Genomic DNA, 23,749 nt, shown 5'->3' on the forward strand with positions numbered 1-23,749 from the left:
CAAGTGATTCTCCTGCCTCAGCCTCCCAAGTAGCTGGGATTACAGGTGCCCGCCACCATGCCAGGCTAATTTTTTGTATTTTCAGTAGAGACGGGGTTTCACTATGTTGGCCAGGATGGTCTCGATCTCCTGACCTCATGATCTGCCTGCCTCTGCCTCCCAAAGTGCTGGGATTACAGGCGTGAGCCACCGTGCCTGGCCTTACTAGATGGTTTTTTCTAATTAAGGTTATTAATTTAGGCTCCTTGGTGATCATGGCCACTAGGACATGTGAAAACTCCTAGGACTGTGTGTCAGTTGGTATATCCACTGAAGACTGCAGATTCTCAATTCTAATTCTCAATTCAATCCTTAGTAACTCAATTCAGAAAGCAAATGGCTGTCATTTGAACACTAATAATTTAGTATCAAGTGAATGACAGATTTAACTACTTTGAATATTACGAATATGCACAACTAGCCTGACCACACAGCTGACAGTTTGCAAACAATGATATCATATCCAAATAAAGAAACGGATTTCTTTAGATGTACAGTTGACCCTTGAACAACAGTTTGAGGGTCACTCACACTAGCATTTTCTTCCACCTCTGCCACCCCTGAGACAGCAAGGCCAATGCCTCCCCTTCCTCAGCCCATTCCACATGAAGATGACAAAGATGGAGACCTTTATGATGATCCACTTTCAATTATTAAAATAGTAAACCTATTTTCTCTTCTTTACGATTTTTTTTCTTTAGAAAGAGTCTCACTCTGTCACCCAGGATGGACTACAGTGGTGTGATCTCGGCTCACTGCAACCTCCGCCTCCCAGGTTCAAGCGATTCTCCTGCCTCAGCCTCCGGAGTAGCTGGGATGACAGGTGCACACCACCATGCTGGACTAATTTTTATTATTTTTAGTAGAGGTCAGTTTTGCCATGTTGCCCAGGCTGGTCTTGAACTCCTGACCTCAGGTAATCTGCCCACCTTGGTCTTCCAAAGTGGTGGGATTATAGGCATGAGCCACTGTGCCCAGCCTGTGTTCCTCCCAAAGTAGTGGGATTACAGGCACGAGCCACTGTGCCCGGCCAGCATTTTCTTTTCTCTAGCTTGCTGTATTGTAAGAATACAGGATCTAATACATATAACATACAAAATGTGTGTTCATTGACTCTATGTTACTGGTAAGGCTTCCAGTCAACAAACTATTAGTAAAGTTTTTGGGGAGTCGAAGGTTCTATGCTGATTTTTGACTGTGCAGGGGGCTGGCACCCCAACCCTCCACTGCTGAGGGGTCAACCATAGTTCCTGGAGTTCCGTGTGTTCTCTGCAGGGCAGGCGTGGGGCAGGGAGACGGTGGGTCTGCAGCACACCTTTGCTGACCCTCACTGTTCTTGCCTGGAAATATAAGGTGGCAGATGGCCAAGGGTTTAACAGAATTTCAGATATTAAAATGGGCCCAATTCCACGGCTTTGCTTAACAAAATAGAAAATTTAAAAATAGATAATAATTTAAAAAGTAATGAGATTACTTTTAAAAATCCCATCATATACAACTGCCATTCCTACCCTGCTCAGAATAAGAGGGCGAATGCTGACCAAAGGTTCACGGGTACATGAGACAATCAGATGTCTGCAGCAAGCAGACGCGTGGTCCCTCTCATATTACCTTCAGCTGGGTTTCTGTGGGAGTTGGTGCCAAAAAGGGCGGCTGTCCCACCAGCATCTCGAAGAGAATCACTCCAACACTCCACCAGTCACAGAGCTGAGTGTACCCTGCAAGACAAAGTTCCCTCAGTCCCTACGCAGGCACGAATTCTCCTCCGAGGCGGGTTTCGGCAGACGGACCTTTGTAAGTACCTGGATGCTCATGGGTGGGGGTGGCAGCCGTGGCCGCTTAGGTTTTCGTAATTTTAATCATTGTAATAAGAAAATACTTTTTAATTTAAAAAGATTATTTTTAGTGTTAGCAACTAGTTACTAGCCAGAATTTTATGTTCTTAAAGATCACAGACAGAGGCACCAATTAAAATAACGGAAACTGAAAACCATAAAGTACTATAACCCGTGAACAGTCAGGGGAGGGTCCGGGCAGCTTGCTGGGAGGCTTCTACATCAGTTTTGGATGAAGCTGAAGCCTATGGAGATGAGGAGGGCGTGGGCAAAACCCACCAGATAATTCACGGTAAGCCGAATGCTCCTTGCGTGAGGCCCCCACGGAGCTGGGCCTTCCTCACGGGCTCCCCGTGCTGGGTCACGGCTGGCCTCTGGGAGGCTGTAGGCTGGGCTCCTTTACCTTTCATTTTCTCCCACTTTTCCTTCAGGGCCTCATGGCCCATCAAGCCAGGCTCGTCTTGATGTCACCTAATCCTTGCTAAGTATAAACTGGGATGTTAAGAGGTCAGCCCGGGGGTGCCTGCAGCTGCATATGCCAGGGTAGCCCCCTCAGGCCCCTCTGTTATCTCCCTGTCCCACCTCTTTCTGCCCAAGTTTGGCACCAGACGCTGCAGAAAAACCCCAAGCAATGGCTCCTTGGGAATACTGCACGCGGCAGAGGGAAGCAGACCTTCACTGGGCACCAAGGTTATTCACAACCTCTCAAGGTCGTTATTGCTACGTCTGTGGTCCGAGCAGTTAAGTAACTTGCGCTGGATTACCACAGCTAGCAAAGAAAACCCAGACTTGAACTGGGTCTGGCTGGCTCCAAAGACTTTAAACAACGTGTGGCGGCAGGAGCTGCCTGTCTCTGGATTAATTACACAGAATCAGATGAACACCCACCATCACTGTGGACCATGCAGGATCACTGAAGGGATCCTCGTCTACTGAGCCAGATGTTGTATCTGACAGAATGGAGCATCCACCCAGGAGACAAATTTTATGAGCACTGGTCATTTGACACAACTGGCACCTGCCACTTTTGCTATGGTCTAGCAGGGAGAATGAGAGAGAAAGGACCTTCCAATGCTGTCACATAAGCACCAGCTGCGCACAGCACAACTCAGCCAGGAGCCTGGGACAGAAGTGAAAGCTAGAGCCCGGAAATGTGTGGTCTGGGCAGACTGAGCAGAGGTCCCGTGGCCCTCAGAGTGGTTTCCATCATTTGACTGTGAAAATGAGGCCTGGAGTCATTTCCTTGGGTCTAGGTAGAGACTGAGGGCCAGCAGACACTGTCTAATGGTGCATGTCTTCCAACCCCCTGAAGCAAGAGCATTTCCAAGGCAGAAGGGAGGCCTGTTATGTTGCGGAAATAAGTAGTTTTCAGGCTTCCATGAGGACAAAAATATGACTGGAAGCATCAGGTCCTTGGAAAGCTAGAGCCAAGGAGACTCAGCTCACAGGTCTGAAGAGACGGAGACCTCCCGTGGGGCGGCTGGCTGTGGCGCACGTACCTTTGCGAAGGAGAACCTCGGGCGCGATGTAGTTTGGAGTCCCCACCAGTGAATGTGCCAGGCACCTCTGGTGCTGCTTCCGCGCCCTCTGCTCCAGGGTCTTCAGCCTGTCCCCACACCGACAATTAGACACGTCGTCCCAGAGGTCGCTGGGCTCCATGCTGTCCTGCCTGACATGGCTCCCTTCACCCAGGAATCGGGGGTGGTGAAAGAAGAGAACAAAACACAAAGTGAATTTTCACTCTTCAACAACTCAACGGATCCACAGCTTAAAACAGCAAAGTCATTCCAATCAGCTCCTGCCATATCAGGATAGAGAATCCCCGCTGAGCTGCTCCATACGGGCAGCCTGCTGTCCCTAGTTCGGAGACACGTGGTGAGGTTGGCGCTAGCACCAAGGTGGAAACGACGGTGAGGAATCATGGGAAACCACGCACCGTGCTGAGCTGGCATGAAGGCACTGCAGGCAGGAGAGGCTGGAAGAATGGCGGGGACAGCTTGTAGCCTATTGTCTTAAAAATATAGTAGGCCAGGTGCGGTGGCTCACTGCACCTGTAATCCCAGCACTTTGGGAGGCTGAGGCAGGTGGATCACCTGAGGTCGGGAGTTTGAGACCAGCCTGACAAAAACGGAGAAACCCCGTCTCTACTGAAAATACAAAATTATCCAGAGGTGGTTTTGTATTACAGTGCGTGACTGTAATCCCAGCTACTCAGGAGGCTGGAGACAGGAGAACCACTTGAACCCGGGGGGTAGAGGTTGTGGTGAGCCGAGATCATGCCATTGCGCTCCAGCCTGGGCAACAAGAGCAGAACTCTGTCTCAAAAAAAAAAAAAAAAAAAGTAAACCTGAAATCCACTAACTTTAAAAAAGAAAATTCATATATCATTCTATTCCTTTTGGAAGGGAAGGCTGTCACACCGATTTATAAAAGAATGGAGTGACGGATAATTTCGAAATGATTAGGAGCCACTAGGATGGAATATTGAGCTGCTTGCCACGGGGTGAGTGATGTCTACACAGAGAAAATGCATGCGGCACACTCAAGACAATACCTTTCTGGTAATATTTGGAATTGTGAGTCCACCTGAACCCAGTGCAGAGGCCGAAATCTGTGAGTTTAATGTGACCATCCAGATCTATCAAAATGTTATCAGGCTTGATGTCTCGGTGGATGAAGCCCATCTTGTGGACGCTCTCAATGGCCAAAGTCAGCTCTGCGATGTAGAACCGGGCCAGGTACTCGGGGAAGACCTCCATCCGAATCAGCAGGCTCATCATGTCCCCACCAGGGATGTAGTCCATCACAAAGTACAGGCTGTCTTTGTCTTGGAAGGAGTAGTAGAGTTTGACCACCCACTCATTGTCTGCCTCGGCCAGGATGTCCCTCTCGGCCTTGACGTGGGCCACCTGATTCCGGTTCAGGACATCCTTTTTTCTTAGGGTCTTCATGGCGTACAAGGCATGAGTGTCCACCTTACAAGCAAGGCACACTTCTCCAAAGGCACCGATCCCCAGGGTTTTGATTTTGACAAACATAGACTTGTCCATCTTGGCCCTCTTAAGCCTGTTGTAATTAGACTCTTTCTGGTAGAGGATCTTCCGCATCTGTTCCTGCTCAGCTTCACAGAGTCCAGCCTGTGCAGACGGAAAGGAAGGAGGAAGAATCACATTAGAGAAGTCCCATGATAACATATGACTGGGATGGGGATGCCCTGGAACCTAACTCGTTTTACAGAAAGGAGAACAGAGAAGAACGGGTCTCATATACTACAAAGCAAGGTGACAATTGATTTTGTTTTGTTTTTGAGACAGAGTCTTGCTCTGTCACCTAGGCTGGAGTGCAGTGGCACAATCTCAGCTCACTGCAGCCTCTGCCTCCCGAGTAGCTGGGACTACACGCGCCCACCATCACGCCTGGCTAATTTTTGTATTTTTAGTAGAGACAGGGTTTCATCATGCTGGCCAGGCTGGTCTTGAACTCCTGACCTCAGGTGATCTGTCCACCTCGGCCTCCCACAGTGCAGGGATTACAAGTGTGAGCCACCGTGCCTGGCCAGTTTTGTTTTTTTATATCCATATATAGACATGAATTTGGAATGAAAAATTAAGACAGGCCAGGTGTGGTGGCTCAAGTCTGTAATCCCAGCACTTTGGGAGGCCGAGACGGGCAGATCATGAGGTCAGGAGATCGAGATCACCTTGGCTAACACGGTGAAAACCCGTCCCTACTAAAAAATACAAAAAGCTAGCCGGGTGAGGTGGCGGGCGCCTGTAGTCCCAGCTACTCGGGAGGCTGAGGCAGGAGAATGGCGTGAACCCGGGAGGCGGAGGTTGCAGTGGGCTGAGATCGGGCCACTGCACTCCAGCCTCAGCGACAGAGCGAGACTGTCTTTAAAAAAAAAAAAAAAAAAGTTAAGACAAAAAAGAGAGTTCTTTCTCAAGGAGACTTTTGCTCTAAAAAGTAAGGGAAACTTCTATTAACAAAAATCTGTGGGAAAGGGGACCACAGCCGTCCTAGAACTCCAAGAGCCATCTAATCTTTCAGCAACTTAGGGAAAATGGAAAAGCAGGAAGAAAAGTCAATGATCAGCATACAAAAATCAGTAGCACACATTAGACAGACTTGTATATGGTGAGAGACAGGGTCTAGTTTCATTCCTCTGCACGTGGATATCTGGATTTCTGTACACCAGTAACGAATACCATTTACAACAGCTATAAAAAAAATCTAGAAGCAAATTTAACCAAAAGTGAAAGAGCTCTACAAAGAAAACTACGAAACCCTGATGAAAGAAACTGAGGACACAGACAAATGAAAAAAGATCCCATGTTCACCGACAGAAAGATTTAATATTGTTAAAATGACTATACTACCCAAAGCAATCTACCAATTAAATGCAATCCCTATCAAAATACCAATGACATTTTTCACATTAATAAAAAAACAACACTAAAATTCATAGGGAGCCCAAATAGTCAAAACGATCCTGGGCAAAAAGAACAAAGTTGTTACCCGACTTCAAAATATATTACAAGCCTAGAGTAACTGAAACTGCATGGTACTGGTATACAAACAGACACATAGACCAACGGAACAGAATAGAGAACCCAGAAGTAAGTCCATGTATTTACAGCCACCTGATTTTTGACAAAGGTGCCAAGAATGTACACGGAAGAAAAGACATGCTGGGAAAACCAGACATCCATATGCAGAAAAATGAAACTGGACCCCAATCTCTCACCATATAGGAAAGTCAACTTAAAACAGATTGAAGACCTAGAAACAAGACCAGAGGCTACGAAAATATACGCCAGGAAACTGGTTTGAGCAAAGATTTTTATGGATAAAATCTCAAAAGCACAGGCAAAAAACCTCAAAATAGACAAATGGGACTATATTAAGCTAAAAAGCTTCTGCATAGCAAAGGAAACAACAGAGTAAAGAGGATACCTGTGTTGAACAGGAGAAAATATTCACAAACTATTCATCTGACAAAAGACTATTATTCAGAATATACAAGGAACTCAAACAACTCAACAGCCAAAAAAAAAAAAAAAAAAAAAAAATCAAATAATGCTATTAAAAAGTGAGTCAAAAGGCCGGGCGCGGTGGCTCACGCTTGTAATCCCAGCACTTTGGGAGGCTGAGGCGGGCGGATTACTTGAGGTCAGGAGTTTGAAACCAGCCTGACGAACACGGTGAAACCCCGTTTCTACTGAACATACAAAAATTAGCTGAGCATGGGGTCGCACCCCTGTAGTCCCAGCTCTCAGGAGGTTGAGGCAGGAGAACAGCTTGAACCCAGAAGGCAGAGGTTGCAGTGAGCCGAGATTTCATCACTGCACTCCAGTCTGGGTGATAGAGCGAGACTCCGTCTAAATAAATAAATAAATAAAAAGGTCGGGCGATGTGGCTCACGCCTGTAATCCCAGCACTTTGGGAGGCCAAGGCGGGTGGATCATCTGAGGTCGGGAGTTCGAGACCAGCCTGACCTACATGGTGAAACCCTGTCTCCACTAAGAATACAAAATTAGCTGGACATGGTGGCTAATGCTAGTAATCCCAGCTGCTTGGGAGGCTGAGGTAGGAGAATCACTGGAACCTGGGAGGCAGAGGTTTCGAGATCGCGCCATTGCACTCCAGCCTGGGCAACAAAAGTGAAACTCTGTCTCAAAAAAAATAAATAAACTAATTAGAAAAAAAAAAAAAGTGAGCTAATGACCTGAATAGACACTTGTTAAAGGAAGACACACAAATGGCTAAGAGGTGCATGGAAGGGTTCTCCATTAACCATCAGGGAAATGCAAATCAAAACCACAATGAAATATAATCTCTTCCCAGTTAGAACAACTATTAACAAAAAGAAAAAAAAAGAAACTAAAAACAGAACTACCATACAATGTACCAATTCCACTACTGGGTATTTATCTAAAGTAAAGGAAATCAGTATATCAAAGGGATACCTGCACCCCATGTTTACTGCAGCACTCTGCACAATAGCAAAATATGGAATCAACTTAAGTGTCCATCAACTGATGAATGGATAAAGAAAATGTGGTCTGTATACACCATGGGATACTATTCAGCCATAAAAAAAGAATGAAATCCTGTCATCTGGAGCAACATGAATGGAACTGGAGGTCATCATGTTAAGTGAAATAAACCAGGAACAGAAAGTTCAGTACACACGTTGTTACTGATATGTGGGAGCTAAAAGAATTAATCTCATAGAGGCAGAGAGTAGAATGATAGTTAGCAGAGGTGGGAAAGGGTGTGTGTGTGTTGAGGGGAGATGAGAGGTTAATTGATGGAAACATATAGCTGGACAGAAGGAACAAACTCTAGGGTGACTACAGTTAGTAAAAATGTATTCTGTATTTCAAAATAGCTAGAAGACAGGACTTGAAATGTTTCCAACACAGAAATGATAAGTATACCAGGCATACCTTGACTTGATCATTACATATCCTATGCATGTAACAAAATATCACATGTACCCCACAAATACACAAATACTATGTATAAATAAAAAATGAACGGCTGGGTGTGGTGGCTCACGCCTGTAATCCCAGCACTTTGGGAGGCTGAGGTGGGCAGATCACCTGAGGTCAAGAGTTTGAGACCAGCCTAACCAACATGGTGAAACCCCATCTCTACTAAAAACACAAAAAAATAGCTGGATGTGGTGGTGGGCACCTGCAATCCCAACTACTTGGGAGGCTGAGGCAGGAGAATCGCTTGAACCCAGGAGGAGGAGGTTGCAGTGAGCCAAGATTGCACCACTGCACTCCAGCCTGGGCGATAGAGCAAGGCTCAGTCTCAAAAATAAATAAAAATAAATAAATAAGCACATATAAATGAAAGGTAAATATTTAAAAAGTCAATGAATATGGGACACTGGAAAGAACACAAATCTGGTTTCTACGCTTTGGAATTACTGGCTTTGTGTGATTTAAATCTGTTACATTTTAATTTAAATAATTTCACCAATAATTACCTTCTTCAGCACTTTAGTGTCAACTAAGGTATACTTAAATCATTAGTTACTAATTAAACACTTAAAAAGAATAAATGGAATCACTACTATATTTTTCTTCCAAAATCCCACAATATCAATTTACAAAACCTTAAACTTTGTTTCTACTCATTCAAAATGTTCTATTATTAATCCGTGATGAATTTTGTTAAGTGAGTACCTACCCTAAAACTCAATTTGCTAATTTACCTACAATGTAAATTGTAGATTACCTACATTACGCTGGCTACATTATGCACAGCTACCTCTGATTCTTCAGAAGAGTCAAGGGGAAAGGAGAAAGGGAGGTCACACCATTTGCAACCTCTCCAAGTTGCTGGCCCCAGAACCAGACTGCCGCCCGTTAGCCGTGTTGATGACAAGGGGTGTGCGGCCGAAACAGAAAAGGGATCGTGCGCGCTTCCTATTACCAGTGTAGGGAAGAGCCGGGAACAAACAGGAAAAACGAAGTGGGAAATTACTTTGGCCATTTCTTGCTCCAGCTGCAGCCTCCGGTTAACCTTCTGCTGGTAGGTTTTGATGACGTTCTCCACGTGCTGCTCCATGAAGAACTTAAAGGCGTACGGCGAGTAGCTCTTGATGCGTGACTCTCTCTTCTCCTCGTCTCTGCTGTTTTTGCGGACGGGGACGGGAGAAGTCTGGATCTGCTTTTTATCCTTCCCGCCTTTGTCCCCCTTGGCGCTTTTGCGGCTCTTCTCACCGCCCTCGGGCTCGCTGGGGCCCGCACGGAGGCTCTGCTCCACGCCCGCGCACAGGCTGTCCAGGTCGTACTGCTCGGACTTGCTGCGCAGCAGCAGGTGCTTCGGGTAGGGCGGAGGCGGGCACCTCCGGTCTGGGCCTCCGTACTCCACGTCCAGCGGGTAGGCGCCTGCGCCGCCCAGTGCCAGGGCGTGCTCCTCCTTGGCGTCCAGGCCCTCCGTGGCCGGGGCGGGGGCCGGGGCAGGCGCGGGCACCCAGGCGGGGTGCGAGGGCCCCACAGCCGTCTGCGGCTCCGGCCTCAGCACTCGCACGCTCTTCACCGGGTGCAGGATGTGCGCGGCCGTGACAGCCGTCACGGTGTTGGGGGCGGGCAGGGAGGGCTCGGCCTTGCCGGGTGCGCCCGGCCGCGGCTGGTGGCTGTTGAAGGAGTTGGTCCTGCTGGGCACCGGGCAGTCAGGCCGGAAGGCCACGTGCGCGCGCGGCGGCGCCTCCAGGCCCGGCTTCTGCAGGGAGTCCCGGCGGGCCAGGGTGGCAGCTGGCCACTGCTGGACGGAGGTGCTGCCCAGGTCATACAGGTCCACGTTGAGGCTGTTCCGCGAGGGAGTGAGCAGGCTCTGCGGGGGGCTGTCGCCGGCGAACACCTGGCTGCGGGAGCCCAGCACATGCAGCTGGTGGGCCGTGGGGCCGGCCTGCTTGTGGTGTGGGTGCGGCACGTAGAGCCCGGCGGTGGGGGGCGGGAAAGCGAGGCCGGCGCCTGGTGGGCCCCCCTGGCCCTTGGTGGGCAGGCTGGCGTAGCCCCCGGTCTCCGGCGGCGTCTTGCCCTGGAAGGAGGGGCTGCGCTGCACCCCGTAGCCCAGGGGCTCCCCGTGCACCAGCAGGTGCGGCCGGCCGTAGTGCGTGCCCTGCAGCGGGAAGTGTGCGCCTGCTGCCTCCACGCCGGCGCCGTAGCCCTTGGGTGGGTGCTGGTGTTGGTGCTGGTGGCCGGGCCCGTGGGGGCCGACTCCGGGGAAGAGGTAGTCCACGTACGGCCGCGGCACCTCCTCCAGCGCAGCGGGGCCGTCGGCGCCGAAGCTCGGGCCCTCGTAGGGGGCACCGCTCAGCTGGTGGTAGGACGCGAACGAATCGCTGGTTCCTTCGAAGCTGGGCCTCCGCGTCACAGGGGCTGGCATGAGCCCCTTTCCTGCCGTGGAAAACACAGGAAGACAGCATCAGAGTGGGTGTGACCAGTGGGTTCCGGCACTTCCAGGCTGGTCCCCACTCGAGCGCTGCCCTTGGGGCTGAGGGTCTTGAACCCTGGGCCCTGAGGTGCTGCATTCTGCCCAGCACAGGGTCAGCGGACTCCCCTCTGCCCTGCCAGCAGGACCAGTCGCCCTAATGTGTTAAGAGAGTGGAGACAAGCTGGAGGCCAAAGGGCACATGGGAGGGCCAAGGGCAGAAGAGAAGACCGCGTCCGCATGCTGAGATCCTTGCCCCCTGGGGACAGCACTGGGGTCACTCTCCTGTCAGGCTAGGGAGCCATCTGCATAGCCAGCTTTGTTTTCAAAACCCTATCATGCCAAATTGTGGGAAGCTGGGTTACCCCGCACGGTTCCCCAGGCGCGGCTCCCTCACAGAAAGGGCGGACCTGTTTCCACTGTGCAGCAGCTGCTCCACTTTCTTTCACCTCTTTTCCAAATTAACAGATTTTCTAGTTTTTTTGGTCTGTATCAAAACAAAGCAACATATGCACAACAAAAACCACACAAAACTCCTCTACAAATATCCAGACTGATTTCATCTGCTGCTACCTTAATCCTGACCTCCATTTTGAACATCTCATCTGGAACAGACACCGGAAGGAAGGACAAAGGCTCCTTTCATTTCTTTAGACCAACTGCTCCACTTGGCTGGACTTAGCAGAGGGTGCCGAAGGGTGTGCCTTGCCCACAGGAAGACCACCTCTGATACGTGGCAGTGAAGGCCCTGACAGCCTGGCACTGAGCAAGTCACAGGCAAACCAAGGCTTCACTTTCCCTGGGCTCAGAACACATCAATGAACAGACCCGCCAAAGGCAAGTGCAGAGGGAAATCAGCATGGAACATGGGCCTGGCCTCCCTTTGAGCTGTGCTCTAAGACCTCAAAACTGGAAGAGCCCTGACATGGAAGGCCAGCTGGGGACTATTTAAGGAAGTTCCTTCTCTTAAGAAGAAGATAAAAATGTGTGTCCTCTTAACAAGGGAGATACAAGTTACAAAGGTGAGATTTTCTCACCCACGACATGAAGTAGGTTTTATCCAAGGTCTTCTACAAAATAGGGAAAACTCTTGATAATTACTATGATTGTTTTTTTTTAATTTTTTTTTTTTTTTAAATAGAGACGAGGTCTCCCTCTGTTGCCCAGGCTGGTCTCCAACTCCTGCCTCCTGCCTCTGGCCTCAGCCTCTCAGAGTTGGGATTACACAAAACAAAACAAAACAAAAAACAAAACCAGACCAGACAGTGTTGGGATTACAGGCTTGAGCCACTGCGCCTGGCCATGAATCCTTTATCACACCCCAGGGGCCTCAGGTACCATCACGGGGCCCATGTGCTCCGTCTTGGGAAATTAACATTCCCCCATAGCCAGTAAAAAGCAGGGGTTTGGTGCGGTGCCTCAGGCCTTCACAGGGGATGCTGAGGGGGGCCCAGCGCTCTGCCCACACTGCCTGCCACTGAGCAGCCACTCTCGGAGGCTACAGTGTGAGAAAGCTGTGTTTTAGAATTGAGGAAAGAAGCCATCCTTGTCAAAGATCCCTCCACAGGCCCAAGAGAAAGTGAAAAGACTATTTTTATGCCCACTTTGCTGACTTTTTTGATCTTTCATAAAACAAGCACACACCTTTCCCTAGGTAGGAAGTACCAAGGTAATCTCAGACAAGACTGGACGGGGCAAGCGCCAGGCATGTCCCATGGTTTACTACTTGGGGCTGCTCCCACCAGGGCAGGCTCTGGCCAGGCCAGGCTGGACCCCTCTGCACATGGTTTTGTGTCCTTAAGCCACAAACCATCTTTGTCCACCACGCTGCGGGCCTGGGCTCACCTGGGGAGGTCTGCTTAATGACCCGCACGATCTGCTCATTCCTCGGGTCCAGGTAGCCCATCTTGCTGATATACTCCAGGGCAGCCTCGATGCTCCTGCTGCCCGTCTGCTTGAGAGCTCGGCCAGCCATCTCCTGGGAGGGAAGTAAGGGAGAGGTAAGTGCACGTCATCCTAAAACAAAGTCCCCAGGGACTCCCGTCCCCACTGTGCTGGGACACTTTGCCTCCGTAGCTGCTGAGAACCTGCAATGCGCTGCAGGAAACCCTCAGAATGAGTGTGGGTGGCTGTGTGCCCTGCAGGTGCCTGATGACAAAAGCCTAGCACAAGCCACACCATGGACTACTTAGCCTTACGTCAAGGACATGGGGATTTTGATGGGCCTGAAAGAGACTTAAATTCTGCTTCTCCTCAGAAAACTTTTGTGGTTGGACTGGTGAGGTCAGGATGAACCTAAAACTAGAAACGTTTAAGGGGAAGAACTGTGGGAGTCAGGGAACCTGGCTTTAACCTCGGCTCACATCCAAGCTAACTCTGGGACTAGGAAACCTGTCCCCAGGGAGAGGGTGCAGCTGCGCAGGAGTCATATATTACATGCCTACTGTTTACAATGCCCTGTGGTGGCTAGAGCAGCAGAGGACTGGCCCTCAGAGGTATGACTTGTAGAAGAAAAGACAGACACACCGGCCCAGGACAAGTCCCTCAAACTGCTTGTGGGAAGAACACAGAGACTGGTGGCCACCACAGGAGAGGGCAGGTAAAATGGGAGAGGGCCAGAGGAGAAAGCCTCCTTCCACTCAGAAGATGAGGTGGTGGCATGGCTAGCTGTTCCAGACTTTGGGCAGGTGGAGAGCCCTGGGAGAGAAAAGGCATTCCTGGCAGATGGGACAGCCAGAGCAGAAGCCTGGGGAAAGATGGGCCCATGGCAGCAGCACGCAAGGGTAGGTGGAGACGGGGGGATGGACCCACAGATGGGGGCCAGGCTCTCAGGGTTTTGCTCCTGTCTGCAGGCAGCCGAGGAAGCTTTCAAACTGGGACATGTGGCATCAGCAGGTCAGGCTGGGGGCGGCTGTGGGTGCAGAGCTGGAGGCACTCAGGTTGGGGGAGACAGAATAGGCAGGAGGGTGCAGAAGAGATGCAGCCCAGTGGGGCAGGGCAGTGAGGCTCTGATGACAGCGCCCCCTTCACCTTCAAGGACAGCTCTGCAGAGCTGTAGGCAAACAGGGAGGGTAAGCAGAGAGAAAAGAACACCATTGAGACTGGCTCTGGGACAAGGGTGAAACAGGCAAAGGCCACAAAAAGGGCTTTGGCAGGAGAAGGGAGGGCTGAGCCCTTTGAAGGTCGACGGGGAGGGCGGCCAGGCAGGAGGAAACTGAAAATGCAGAACCGGGAGCTCCGGAAAGGAGTCCATAGCTACCTAGACAGCAGAGAAGAAAGGGGTGGAGATGGCTGGGTGTGGTGGCTCACACCTGTAATTCCAGCACTTTGGGAGGCCAAGGCGGGTGGATCAGGAGGTCAAGAGATGGAGACCATCCTGGCCAACATGGTGAAATTCCATCCCTACTAAAAATACAAAAATTAGCTGGGTGTGATGGTTTGCGCCTGTAGTTCCAGCTACTCGGGAGGCTGAGGCAGGAGAATCGCTTGAAACCTGGGAGGTGGAGGTTGCAGTGAGCTGAGATCACACCACTGCACTCCAGCCTGGCAACACAGTGTGACTCCATCTACAAAAAAAAGAAAGGGGTGGAGATGCAGAAAGACCCCGGGACAGTGGGGGAGGCCGCGCAGGGCTGCTCTGCAGCAGGAAGCCTGGCCGTGGTCACAGAGCCGCTCTGCAGAGAGAGACGCAGCACTGAGTGTCCCCCACCTCTGGACAGGGCATTGTGGTGCCCATGACCTGAATCACACTCAGCTGTGTGTCTGTGGTTCCCTTAGGACAAGAAGAACCTGGCAGGACCTGAAACCATGTTACTCATGGCTGCATCTGCCCACTTAATACAGTGCCTAGAACAAATTCAGCACTTATTATCCATATATGATGGTCTAATACGGAATCAAGCTTTCCAGTCCTGGCCATATGCCAGCAGATTGGCAGGACAGAAAACACGGGCTGTAAACTGCCTGGGTTCTTAGTGATGCAGGCGTGGGATGGCAAGATGGCAGGGACAGGGACGGGGCTGCAGAGGAGCACGAGGTGGAAGGCCTGGGGAGGTGCCGCCACATGGGCAGGCCATGCTGCAGTTGAGGGACGTGAAGTGACAGATTGGAACATGGGAATAAGAACAGACCTGTCTGTGAAAGTGGTGCCTGGACTCCCAGAAAGGGCAAGTGTTTACAACCTGGCAGAGCCGCAGAGAGAAGGCAGCAGTGGTCAGAAGGGAAGCACTTCCTGGCCTCACCTGGGAAGGGAGATAAGACTCCCGCCGCCTACTTCACAGCTGTGCTATGCGATGAGATCACGTCTGTAAAGACTCAACAGCTTGGAGGAAGACACGATATAAGACCACATCTTTGTGGGATCACCCTGGAGCTTTCGGCACCCATTAAAAAAAATGTGCCAATTGGGGCCGACTCTAACCGCAAGCCTTTCCATCAGCACTAACCGTTCAATTGCTTCGTCTGAAACGTGACCAACGCTCTGTCTCCTGCGGGGTGAATCACCAGCCTGTGCTCATTAACCCAGTACCTGCCGACTGCCAAGGAAGCGCAGCTCCAGGACAGACTAGGTCAAGCTCTCTCCCTGTTTATGGAGCACCCACTACTCAAGACGTGTGTGTCTACTGTGCATCAAATCTAGGAACTCTGAAAAATCGGCAAGGAGACCACAAGTGAAGACTCGTGTTCAACGGGAGTTTCAAGTCCTAAAAGTGAACCGCGCTCCTGAGCAGCTTGTTTATAAATAAATACCCCACGTCAGTTGAGGCTCGTCCTTGTCATCTGCCCACCAACCCTTCTTTAGCGAGTAAGTAGTTCCTATCTACACATTAACTCTCCGAAGATGCTACTGTACGTATACATACAGCTATGTTTTAAACATTGAAGGAAATGGGAATCTACTTCCGAATCCATCAGAAATACATGACCTCTAGGCAGAAAGCACATGCAGAGTCACAGAGTGACGGCAAGCGCACAGTCTGGGGAATGGCAAGAGGTCGGAGCCAGGACGTGGGAGAAGCGCGTCAGAGAGACGCAGCTGAAGCCCGGCCGAGGAGCTTGGCCACTCACCTTCCTTTCTTAAGAACATATGGAGACCAAGCTGGATGTGGTGGCTCACGCCTATAATCCCAGCACTTTGGGAGACTGAGGCGGGAAGACTGCTTGAGCCCAGGAGTTTGAGGCCAGACAGGGCAACACAGTGAGATCCCGTCTCTAAAAAAAAAAAAAATAGCTGGGTGTTGGTGGCGCATGCCTGTAATCCCAGCTACTCAAGAGATTGAGGCAGGATTGCTTGAGCCCAGGAAGTAGGGCAGGCTGGGCAACAAAGTAAGAATGTGTCTCAAAAAAGAAAAAAAAAAAAAGAGTATTTTTAAAAAGAAGAATGTACAAAAATCATCATTTAAGGGTCCTTATCTAGAACCGTAGGTGGCTATACCCACACCCCTGAGTTCACCACTCCCCTCTGCTGCTTAGCAGCTGTGTAACCTTCAGCAAATCATTTCCCTACTTTGAGTGCCCTTTTCCTCATCTGGGAAATAAGGCTAACAGGTTGCTCTAGGGATGAAAGGAGATGTCATGTTTTGGCGTCAGCATCATTTAAAGGTTAGCTGTTACAGTTCACAAAGGTATCTTATGTGTTTCTGGGAGAAAACATAAAAACTGCAATTGTAGATTTTATGCGTGTTTGATATTTAATGGCTCTAATGTTTTACTATGTATTCTTCTTAAAATAATTATAGAAAGAAATGTAATGAGTTCTTTTCACCAAGCCTCAATAGACACCTCCAATCTCTTCCAGCTTACCTCAGGCTGCTGTGTAAACATTATCCACGTCTTACCTCAGGCTGCTGTGTAAACATTATCCACGTCTATGCATGCCAACATGTGGAAAGGCTGAGCAGCCCTGCCCCAAAGCAAGAGTGAAGCTGCAAGCCAACTGAAGGCAAGGACAGTTCAGGTATGTGCTCCAGTGTCTAGCGTGTAGAAAGAGAGCAGCAGATATTTGTTCAATGAATGAGTGACTGAATTAGACTGTGACATAGGATAGATGAAAGGAAGAAAGAGCTACAAGCAGGGAGTGAGAAGATACTGCCTGTTCCACTGGGCAGGTTGCCCTGGTGTGTAGAAGATGGAGATAAGGTACACAGCAGAGATGCACCAAGCACAGACTAAAGGGAATTTCAAATCAACATTAACAACAGCAGCAACTTCCAAGTTTTACTCCATTATCTAGTTTGCACACGTGCCATTCTTCAGGACAGAAGTTCACAAAATCTTAATGCTCTTTGAATGTGTGTGTCATGCACTTACTAATTATTTACAGAGTAATGTGGTAGGCTAACAAGACTTTGATGACTTTCTGTCACCTAGCCACGTGCAACAAGAAAATCCTACACACATTAAATTTTTCTCCTAAAACACTCAAGAAAGCTTAATTTAGGATTGCTTAATGTCTCACAGAAAAAGGATGCTAATCCTTTGAACTTGGTTACCACACCCATAAATTAAGCCTTCTCTTCTAGACAGATATCAATGCTGGAGTTGAAGCCATCATACGAGCACCAGATTTGGCACAAGATACCTGCGGTGTTCAACACTTGCTTCATCAGTGACCACTCCATGCCACCGGCTGCAAGAGTAAGATGACTCAACATGGGCAAAACCCAATCTCCTGCCTCTTAACTCACCTGTCCTCTCAGGGCTCCCAACCTTGGAAGCACCTTGACTTTGAGATTTCATTCACATCTCACATCCAGTCCAGAAGCATTTTTTTTTCTACTTACATTAGAGTGGTAGAAGATTCTTTTTTCTTTCCTTCTTCCTTTTTTTTTTTTTTTGAGACAGAGTCTCATTCTGTCCCCCAGGCTGGAGTGCAGTGGCTCACTGATGAAATATTGGCTCACTGAAATTTCATCTCCCAGGTTCAAGCAGTTCTCCTGCCTCAGCTTCCCTGGGATTACATGCATGCACCACCATACCTGGCTAATTTTTGTATTTTTAGTAGAGATGGGGTTTCGCCATGTTGGCCAGGCTGGTCTCGAACTCCTGACCTCAGGTGATCCGCCTGCCTCAGCTTCCCAAGGTGCTGAGATTATAGGTATGAGCCACTGCGCCTGGGCTGATAGAAGATTCTGGATACTTTGAAGGCAGAACTGCTACTATTATTCACACTCCATATCAAATTCAGCAAAACCTAACATGGCATAAACTTTATGCCTCACAGTCTGGGGAGTCACAATGGTTACAAAATAAGACTCTGACGGGCTCTTACCTGGAGCCTTTATCTGCTACCCTGTGGGCTATTCTTGCAGATTCCTAAATATTCAATGAAAAATTATTTTGTCAGACTTGCTGTAGAACAGAAGCTAGTAGGGCAAAATACTGTGGCACAAAGGGCGCTCCGAGGGGCCTGGCAGCCTCACCGCTTCTGGAAAGCAGTGACATGCACTGCAGTGGGCTATTTTCAGCTTGGGGTGGTGGCCCTGGACCAGACAGAAGGAATTCTTCCCACTCCATTAAAGCCGGGCTCCTCCAGAGGTTTTCTGCCTCATGGCTAAAACAAAGAGACTGGGGAGGGACTGAGAAGGGCAAGACAAACTGAGGTTTCACTGCTGCTACTGACAGCTCTTGTAAAACTCCACTTTGGGTGTGTGGATTACATGTGAATAAAGCAGTTTTGAACATCTATACCTTAGGTATCTTTCCCAAGAGATTTCTCCTCTTATATTTTGTCAACAAATTGGTGTTCACTTAAAACTGGACCTAACCACTATGAAGCCTGGAAAATGTGAGATTTGCCCATATGCTATCTGATATAGAAGGGACTGCAAAAGAGGCACTTTAACAAAATGGCGAGGTGGTTGAGGTGTGGGACACCTCACGCCCTGCCAGTATCTTGAGGCTGGTCCTCTCAATTGCAAGGACCACACCCCAGCTCCAACGCTCCCCATGGGATGATCCAGGCCTCTGTTGCAGATACATCACCATTTAATAGTCTTCTCTGCTGTCCCTCAGGGAAGCTGCCCTCACCCAGCTCTCCAGCTGCTGACCAGCTGCCAGGCAGCCCAGCATGGGCTCCTGACACACCCTCTGCTCTCCGGGCTTGGTCCCCCTCTAGCAGGCACAGGGCTTATGAGGACGAGTGGGTACTGGAAGACGTTCCTTCAATCTACCACTCAGCTCTTAGCAAGGCAGGAGCTGGGCTCACAATGTCTAAGCAGCAGAAGTATTTCACGTGCATTGCCATGTGAATGCAAGTAATTTAAATACAGTGACAATTATTATGTATGAGGGAAGGAATTTCCTATGGAGATCCTCCTTCACTCAGCCCTTCCTGGTAAGGAAGCATTTTTCAGGCCTTAGCAAAACCATATCCTAAAGTTTTAACATTCCAACTATGAGGTTTGGCTGAAAAAGTAGAAACAAGCGCTCTGGCCCTATCGTGTCTGCGTGGGCCTCTGTGTCTGCCTGTCTCTCGGGCTTCCTCAGGTCCCTTCCACTTCCGTCGTAGCTGACGCCAGCAATCCCAGTGCTTCGGGAGGCCGAGGCAGGATCGCTTGAGGCCAGGAATTGAAGACCAGCCTGGGCAAGACCCTCATCTTTGTAAAAAGTAAGAAAATTAGCTGGGCATGGTGGTGGGTGCCTGTAGCTCCAGCTACATGGGAGGCTGAGGCAGGAATCACTTGAACCTGGGAGGTGGAGGTTGCAGTGAACTGAGCTCATGCCACTGCACTCCAGCCTGGGAGACAGGCAAGAGAGCGTCTCAAAAATAAATAAATTAATTAACTAATTAAGAAAAAACGAGGACTGAGGGGAGAAGAGGAAGAGGGGCCAGTTGGCTGGCAGAGGAGACTGCGCCGTCTCTGGCGGGATCCTGTGCTTCCTTGGAGGATTGCCAGCGGGCTGGTCTTCAGAAGAATCTCTGACCCAAAGGCCTAGATGTTTTGACGAGAACATAGGAGCCGAGAGGCTGGAATTTCCAAAGGGTGTTCCAACTCCACCCCCACGGACAGGCGCCTGGAAGAATGAGGCCCCTCCGGGCCCAGGGCTCCTCTACCGGCCCCACTGCGAGCCCCTCCCGCGAGCGCGGTGCTCCCGGCCCCACGACCTTGTCGACGCGGGCGAGGCGGGGCGGGGTCGACAGCCCTGGGCTGGTGGGGTAGAGGCCCATGACCTTGTCCACGCGGGGCGAGGACCGCAGCGACTCTGTGCACGCGGGGTGGGGGTCCTGGCGACCTTGTCCACGCGGGGCAGGGGCCCTGGCGACCTTGCGCACGTGGAGCAGGGGCCCCGCGACATTGTCCACGACCTCGTCCACGCGAGTCAGGGGCCCGGGCGACCTTGGGCCGGCGCAGCACGTGCCATGTGCGAGCCAACTGTGACTGGAAAACAGGTGCAGGACAAATGGAAGCAGCGGCCTTTGGAGTTTAAACGTCTGTGCGCTTGAGGAAAACGAGTCGCCACCTTGCAGGGATGCAGCACAGGCTCCCGCCCCCGCAGTGGCGGCGCCGCAGCCCCCGAACCTTGGTACACCAGACACGCGCCCGGGGGACAGCTGCTGGGCACATACAGGTATAAACATATGTCTTTTTGAAAGGAATGAATAAGTTTGGCATGTTTTGTTTTTGTTTTGTGTGTTTTTTTTTTTTTTTTTTTTTTTTTTGAGACGGAGTCTCGCTCTGTCGCCCAGGCTGGAGTTCAGTGGCCGGATCTCAGCTCACTGCAGGCTCCGCCTCCCGGGTTCACGCCATTCTCCAAGCTCAGCCTCCCGAGTAGCTGGGACTACAGGCGCCCGCCACCTCGCCCGGCTAGTTTTTTTTGTATTTTTAGTAGAGACGGGGTTTCACTGGGTTAGCCAGGATGGACATTTTACATTTTCATCAGCAATGTAGGAAAGCTCCTGCTTCTTCAATGTTTGGGTTTTTGTTGATGCAATAGGTAAAAAGCAGTATTTTCGTCAAGTTTTAATGTGCCTACTTTTCTCTTACATGAGAGAGGTTGAGCATCCTTTCATTGGTTCCAGGGCCATTTGCATTTCTTGTTCTATAAACTGTGTCCTGTGCCCATTTTTCATTTGATTAATCTTTTCTATTTCTTTTTTTTTTTTTTTTTTTTTTTTTTTTTTTTTTGAGACAGAGTCTCGCTCTGCCGCCCAGGCTGGAGTGCAGTGGCGCGATCTCGGCTCACTGAAAGCTCCGCCTCCCGGGTTCCCGCCATTCTCCTGCCTCAGCCTCCCGAGCAGCTGGGATCACAGGCGCCGCCACCTCGCCCGGCTAGTTTTTTTGTATTTTTTAGTAGAGACGGGGTTTCACCGTGTTAACCAGGAGGGTCTCGATCTCCTGACCTCGTGATCCGCCCGTCTTGGCCTCCCAAAGTGCTGGGATTACAGGCTTGAGCCACCGCGCCCGGCCTGTTTTGTGTATTTTTAAGGGGCCATGCTAATCTCTGTATCGTTCCGATTTTCCTATCTGTGCTGTGCAAGCCAGCACCTTTTTTTTTTTTTTTTTTTTTTTGACTTTTGCTCTGTCACCCAGGCTGAAGTACAGAGGCTCGATCAGCGCTCACTGCAGCCTGGCACGGCCGGGCTTAAGCATCCTCCCATCTCAGCCCCCTGTAGTCAGCAGCCAGTACGTTCGGCTAATTTAAAAAAAATTTTTTGCCGGGCGCGGTGGCTCACGCCTGTTATCCCAGCACTTTGGGAGACCGAGGCAGGCGGATCACGAGGTCAGGAGATCGAGACCATCCTGGCTAACACAGTGAAACCCCGTCTCTACTAAAAATACAAAAAACTAGCCGGGCGCGGTTGTGGGCGCCTGTAGTCCCAGCTACTCGGGAGGCTGAGGCGGGAGAATGGCGTAAACCCGGGAGGCGGAGCTTGCAGTGAGCCGAGATCCGGCCACTGCACTCCAGCCTGGGCAACAGAGCAAGACTCCGTCTCAAAAAAAAAAAAAAAAAATTTTTTTTTTGTAGAGATGGGCTCTCACTGTAACCAGGCTGGTCTCAAACTCTGGAGGACAAGCCATCCTCCCACCTCAGCCTCCTAAAATGCTAGGATTACAGACATGAGCCAGGGCGCCTGGCCTTAAAATTTGTCCTAAAATGAAATGAACATGAAAAATCCTTGGCCTTGCCAATGATCACGAGACCAGCCTGGACAATGTGGCGAAACCTCATCTCTACTAAAAATACAAAAAAAAAAAAAAAAAAAAAATTAGCCAGGCGTGGCGGCACACACCTATATAGTCCCAGCTACTAGGGAGGCTGGGGCAGGAGAAAGACTTGATCCTGGGAGGCAGAGGTTGCAGTAAGTCAAGATCATGCCACTGCACTACAGTGTGGGCAACAGAGCAAGTCTCCATCAAAAACAAAACAAAACAAAAAAAGAAACACTGATAAAGAGCATTTTATAACTATTGTTAGCACCAAAATAAGGTCAATAATGATAAAGATAGGCTGGGTGTGGTGGCTCATGCCTGTAATCCCAACACTTTGGGAGGCCGAGGCAGGCAGATCACAAGGTTACGAGATAGAGATCATCCTGGCTAACATAGTGAAACCCCATCTCTACTAAAAATACAAAAAATTAGCTGGGAGTGGTAGCATGCGCCTGTAGTCCCAGCTACGGGAGGCTGAGGCAGGAGAATCACTTGAACCTGGGAGGCGGAGGTTGCAATTGAGCCGAGATTGTGCCACTGTACTCCAGCCTAGGTGACAGAGCAAGACTCTGTCTCAAAAATAATAAAGTAATAATAAAGATAAATGGGCTGGTAAAACTATTCTTGGTCATGTGTAAACCAAAAATATTCAGGGGTGAATATTTATTATCAAAAGTTATTGGCCGGGCGCGGTGGCTCAAGCCTGTAATCCCAGCACTTTGGGAGGCCGAGGCGGGTGGATCACGAGGTCAGGAGATCGAGACCATCCTGGCTAACATGATGAAACCCCGTCTCTACTAAAAATACAAAAAACTAGCCGGGCGTGGTGGCGGGCGCCTGTAGTCCCAGCTACTCGGAGGCTGAGGCGGGAGAATGGCGTGAACCCGGGAGGTGGAGCTTGCAGTGAGCCGATATCGTGCCACTGCACTCCAGCCTGGGCGACAGAGCGAGACTCCGTCTCAAAAAAAAATAAAATAAAATAAAAGTTATTAAATTTTTTGTATCCTGATTTAACAATTTTACTTCTTGAAATTTATCCTCAGGCTAAAATAATTCAGTTTTTAAAAAATGATTTCCATAATCATGTCTGTCAGATTTAGCTATAATATATCAGCCCCTGAAATAGTAAAGTGTGGGATGGGAGTTAGAGGCCACGTGGCCACCACTAAACAATAATTATAATTAATATAGTCCTCAGAATATACTTACCACAGCCAGAAATAATACTTCCTATAAGTAAAACTCTAACAAATCTACCACTGTTCTAGATACTGAGTATGTAGCAAAAATAGGCAAAAACAAAATAGGCAACTTTCAATAGTGTAAACAACATGAAAAAATGTTGACTGTATAAAATGTTATGTCTCTTAGTAACTATGTACACAAATCAGTTATGCCTATGAACAAGAGTTTGATTAGAACATGAAAAATTGGGCCGGGCGCGGTGGCTCACGCCTGTAATCCCAGCACTTTGGGAGGCCGAGACGGGTGGATCACGAGGTCAGGAGATCGAGACCATCCTGGCTAACACGGTGAAACCCCGTCTCTACTAAAAAATACAAAAAAACTAGCCGGGCGAGGTGGCGGGCGCCTGTAGTCCCAGCTACTCGGGAGGCTGAGGCAGGAGAATGGCGTGAACCTGGGGGGCGGAGCTTGCAGTGAGCTGAGATCCGGCCACTGCACTCCAGCCTGGGCGACAGAGCGAGACTCCATCTCAAAAAAAAAAAAAAAAAAAAAAAAAAAAAAAAAAAAAAAGAACATGAAAAATTG

The 23,749-nt window shown here is 49.5% G+C and overlaps 1 protein-coding gene across 5 annotated transcripts in view; it reads right to left on the minus strand.

Annotated features, from left to right (window-relative positions):
* The window catches only part of LOC105490304 (large tumor suppressor kinase 2), a 129,748-nt gene that overhangs the window by 37,303 nt on the left and 68,696 nt on the right, over positions 1-23,749 (minus strand). For all 5 annotated transcript variants that reach the window (XR_011615090.1, XM_024795557.2, XM_011755810.2 and 2 more), the window contains exons 3-7: positions 12,672-12,804; positions 9,375-10,792; positions 4,429-5,011; positions 3,374-3,556; positions 1,651-1,757 (exon numbers count right to left, since the gene is read on the minus strand). Coding sequence is in view for 4 of the 5 variants with exons in the window: in XM_024795557.2 (XP_024651325.1) it covers positions 1,651-1,757; positions 3,374-3,556; positions 4,429-5,011; positions 9,375-10,792; positions 12,672-12,804 (2,424 nt within the window). In the remaining variant the exon portion in view is untranslated. The remainder of the gene's footprint in view (positions 1-1,650; positions 1,758-3,373; positions 3,557-4,428; positions 5,012-9,374; positions 10,793-12,671; positions 12,805-23,749) is intronic.

The sequence above is a fragment of the Macaca nemestrina genome, chromosome 16 (assembly GCF_043159975.1).
Source record: "Macaca nemestrina isolate mMacNem1 chromosome 16, mMacNem.hap1, whole genome shotgun sequence".
NCBI lineage: Eukaryota > Metazoa > Chordata > Mammalia > Primates > Cercopithecidae > Macaca > Macaca nemestrina.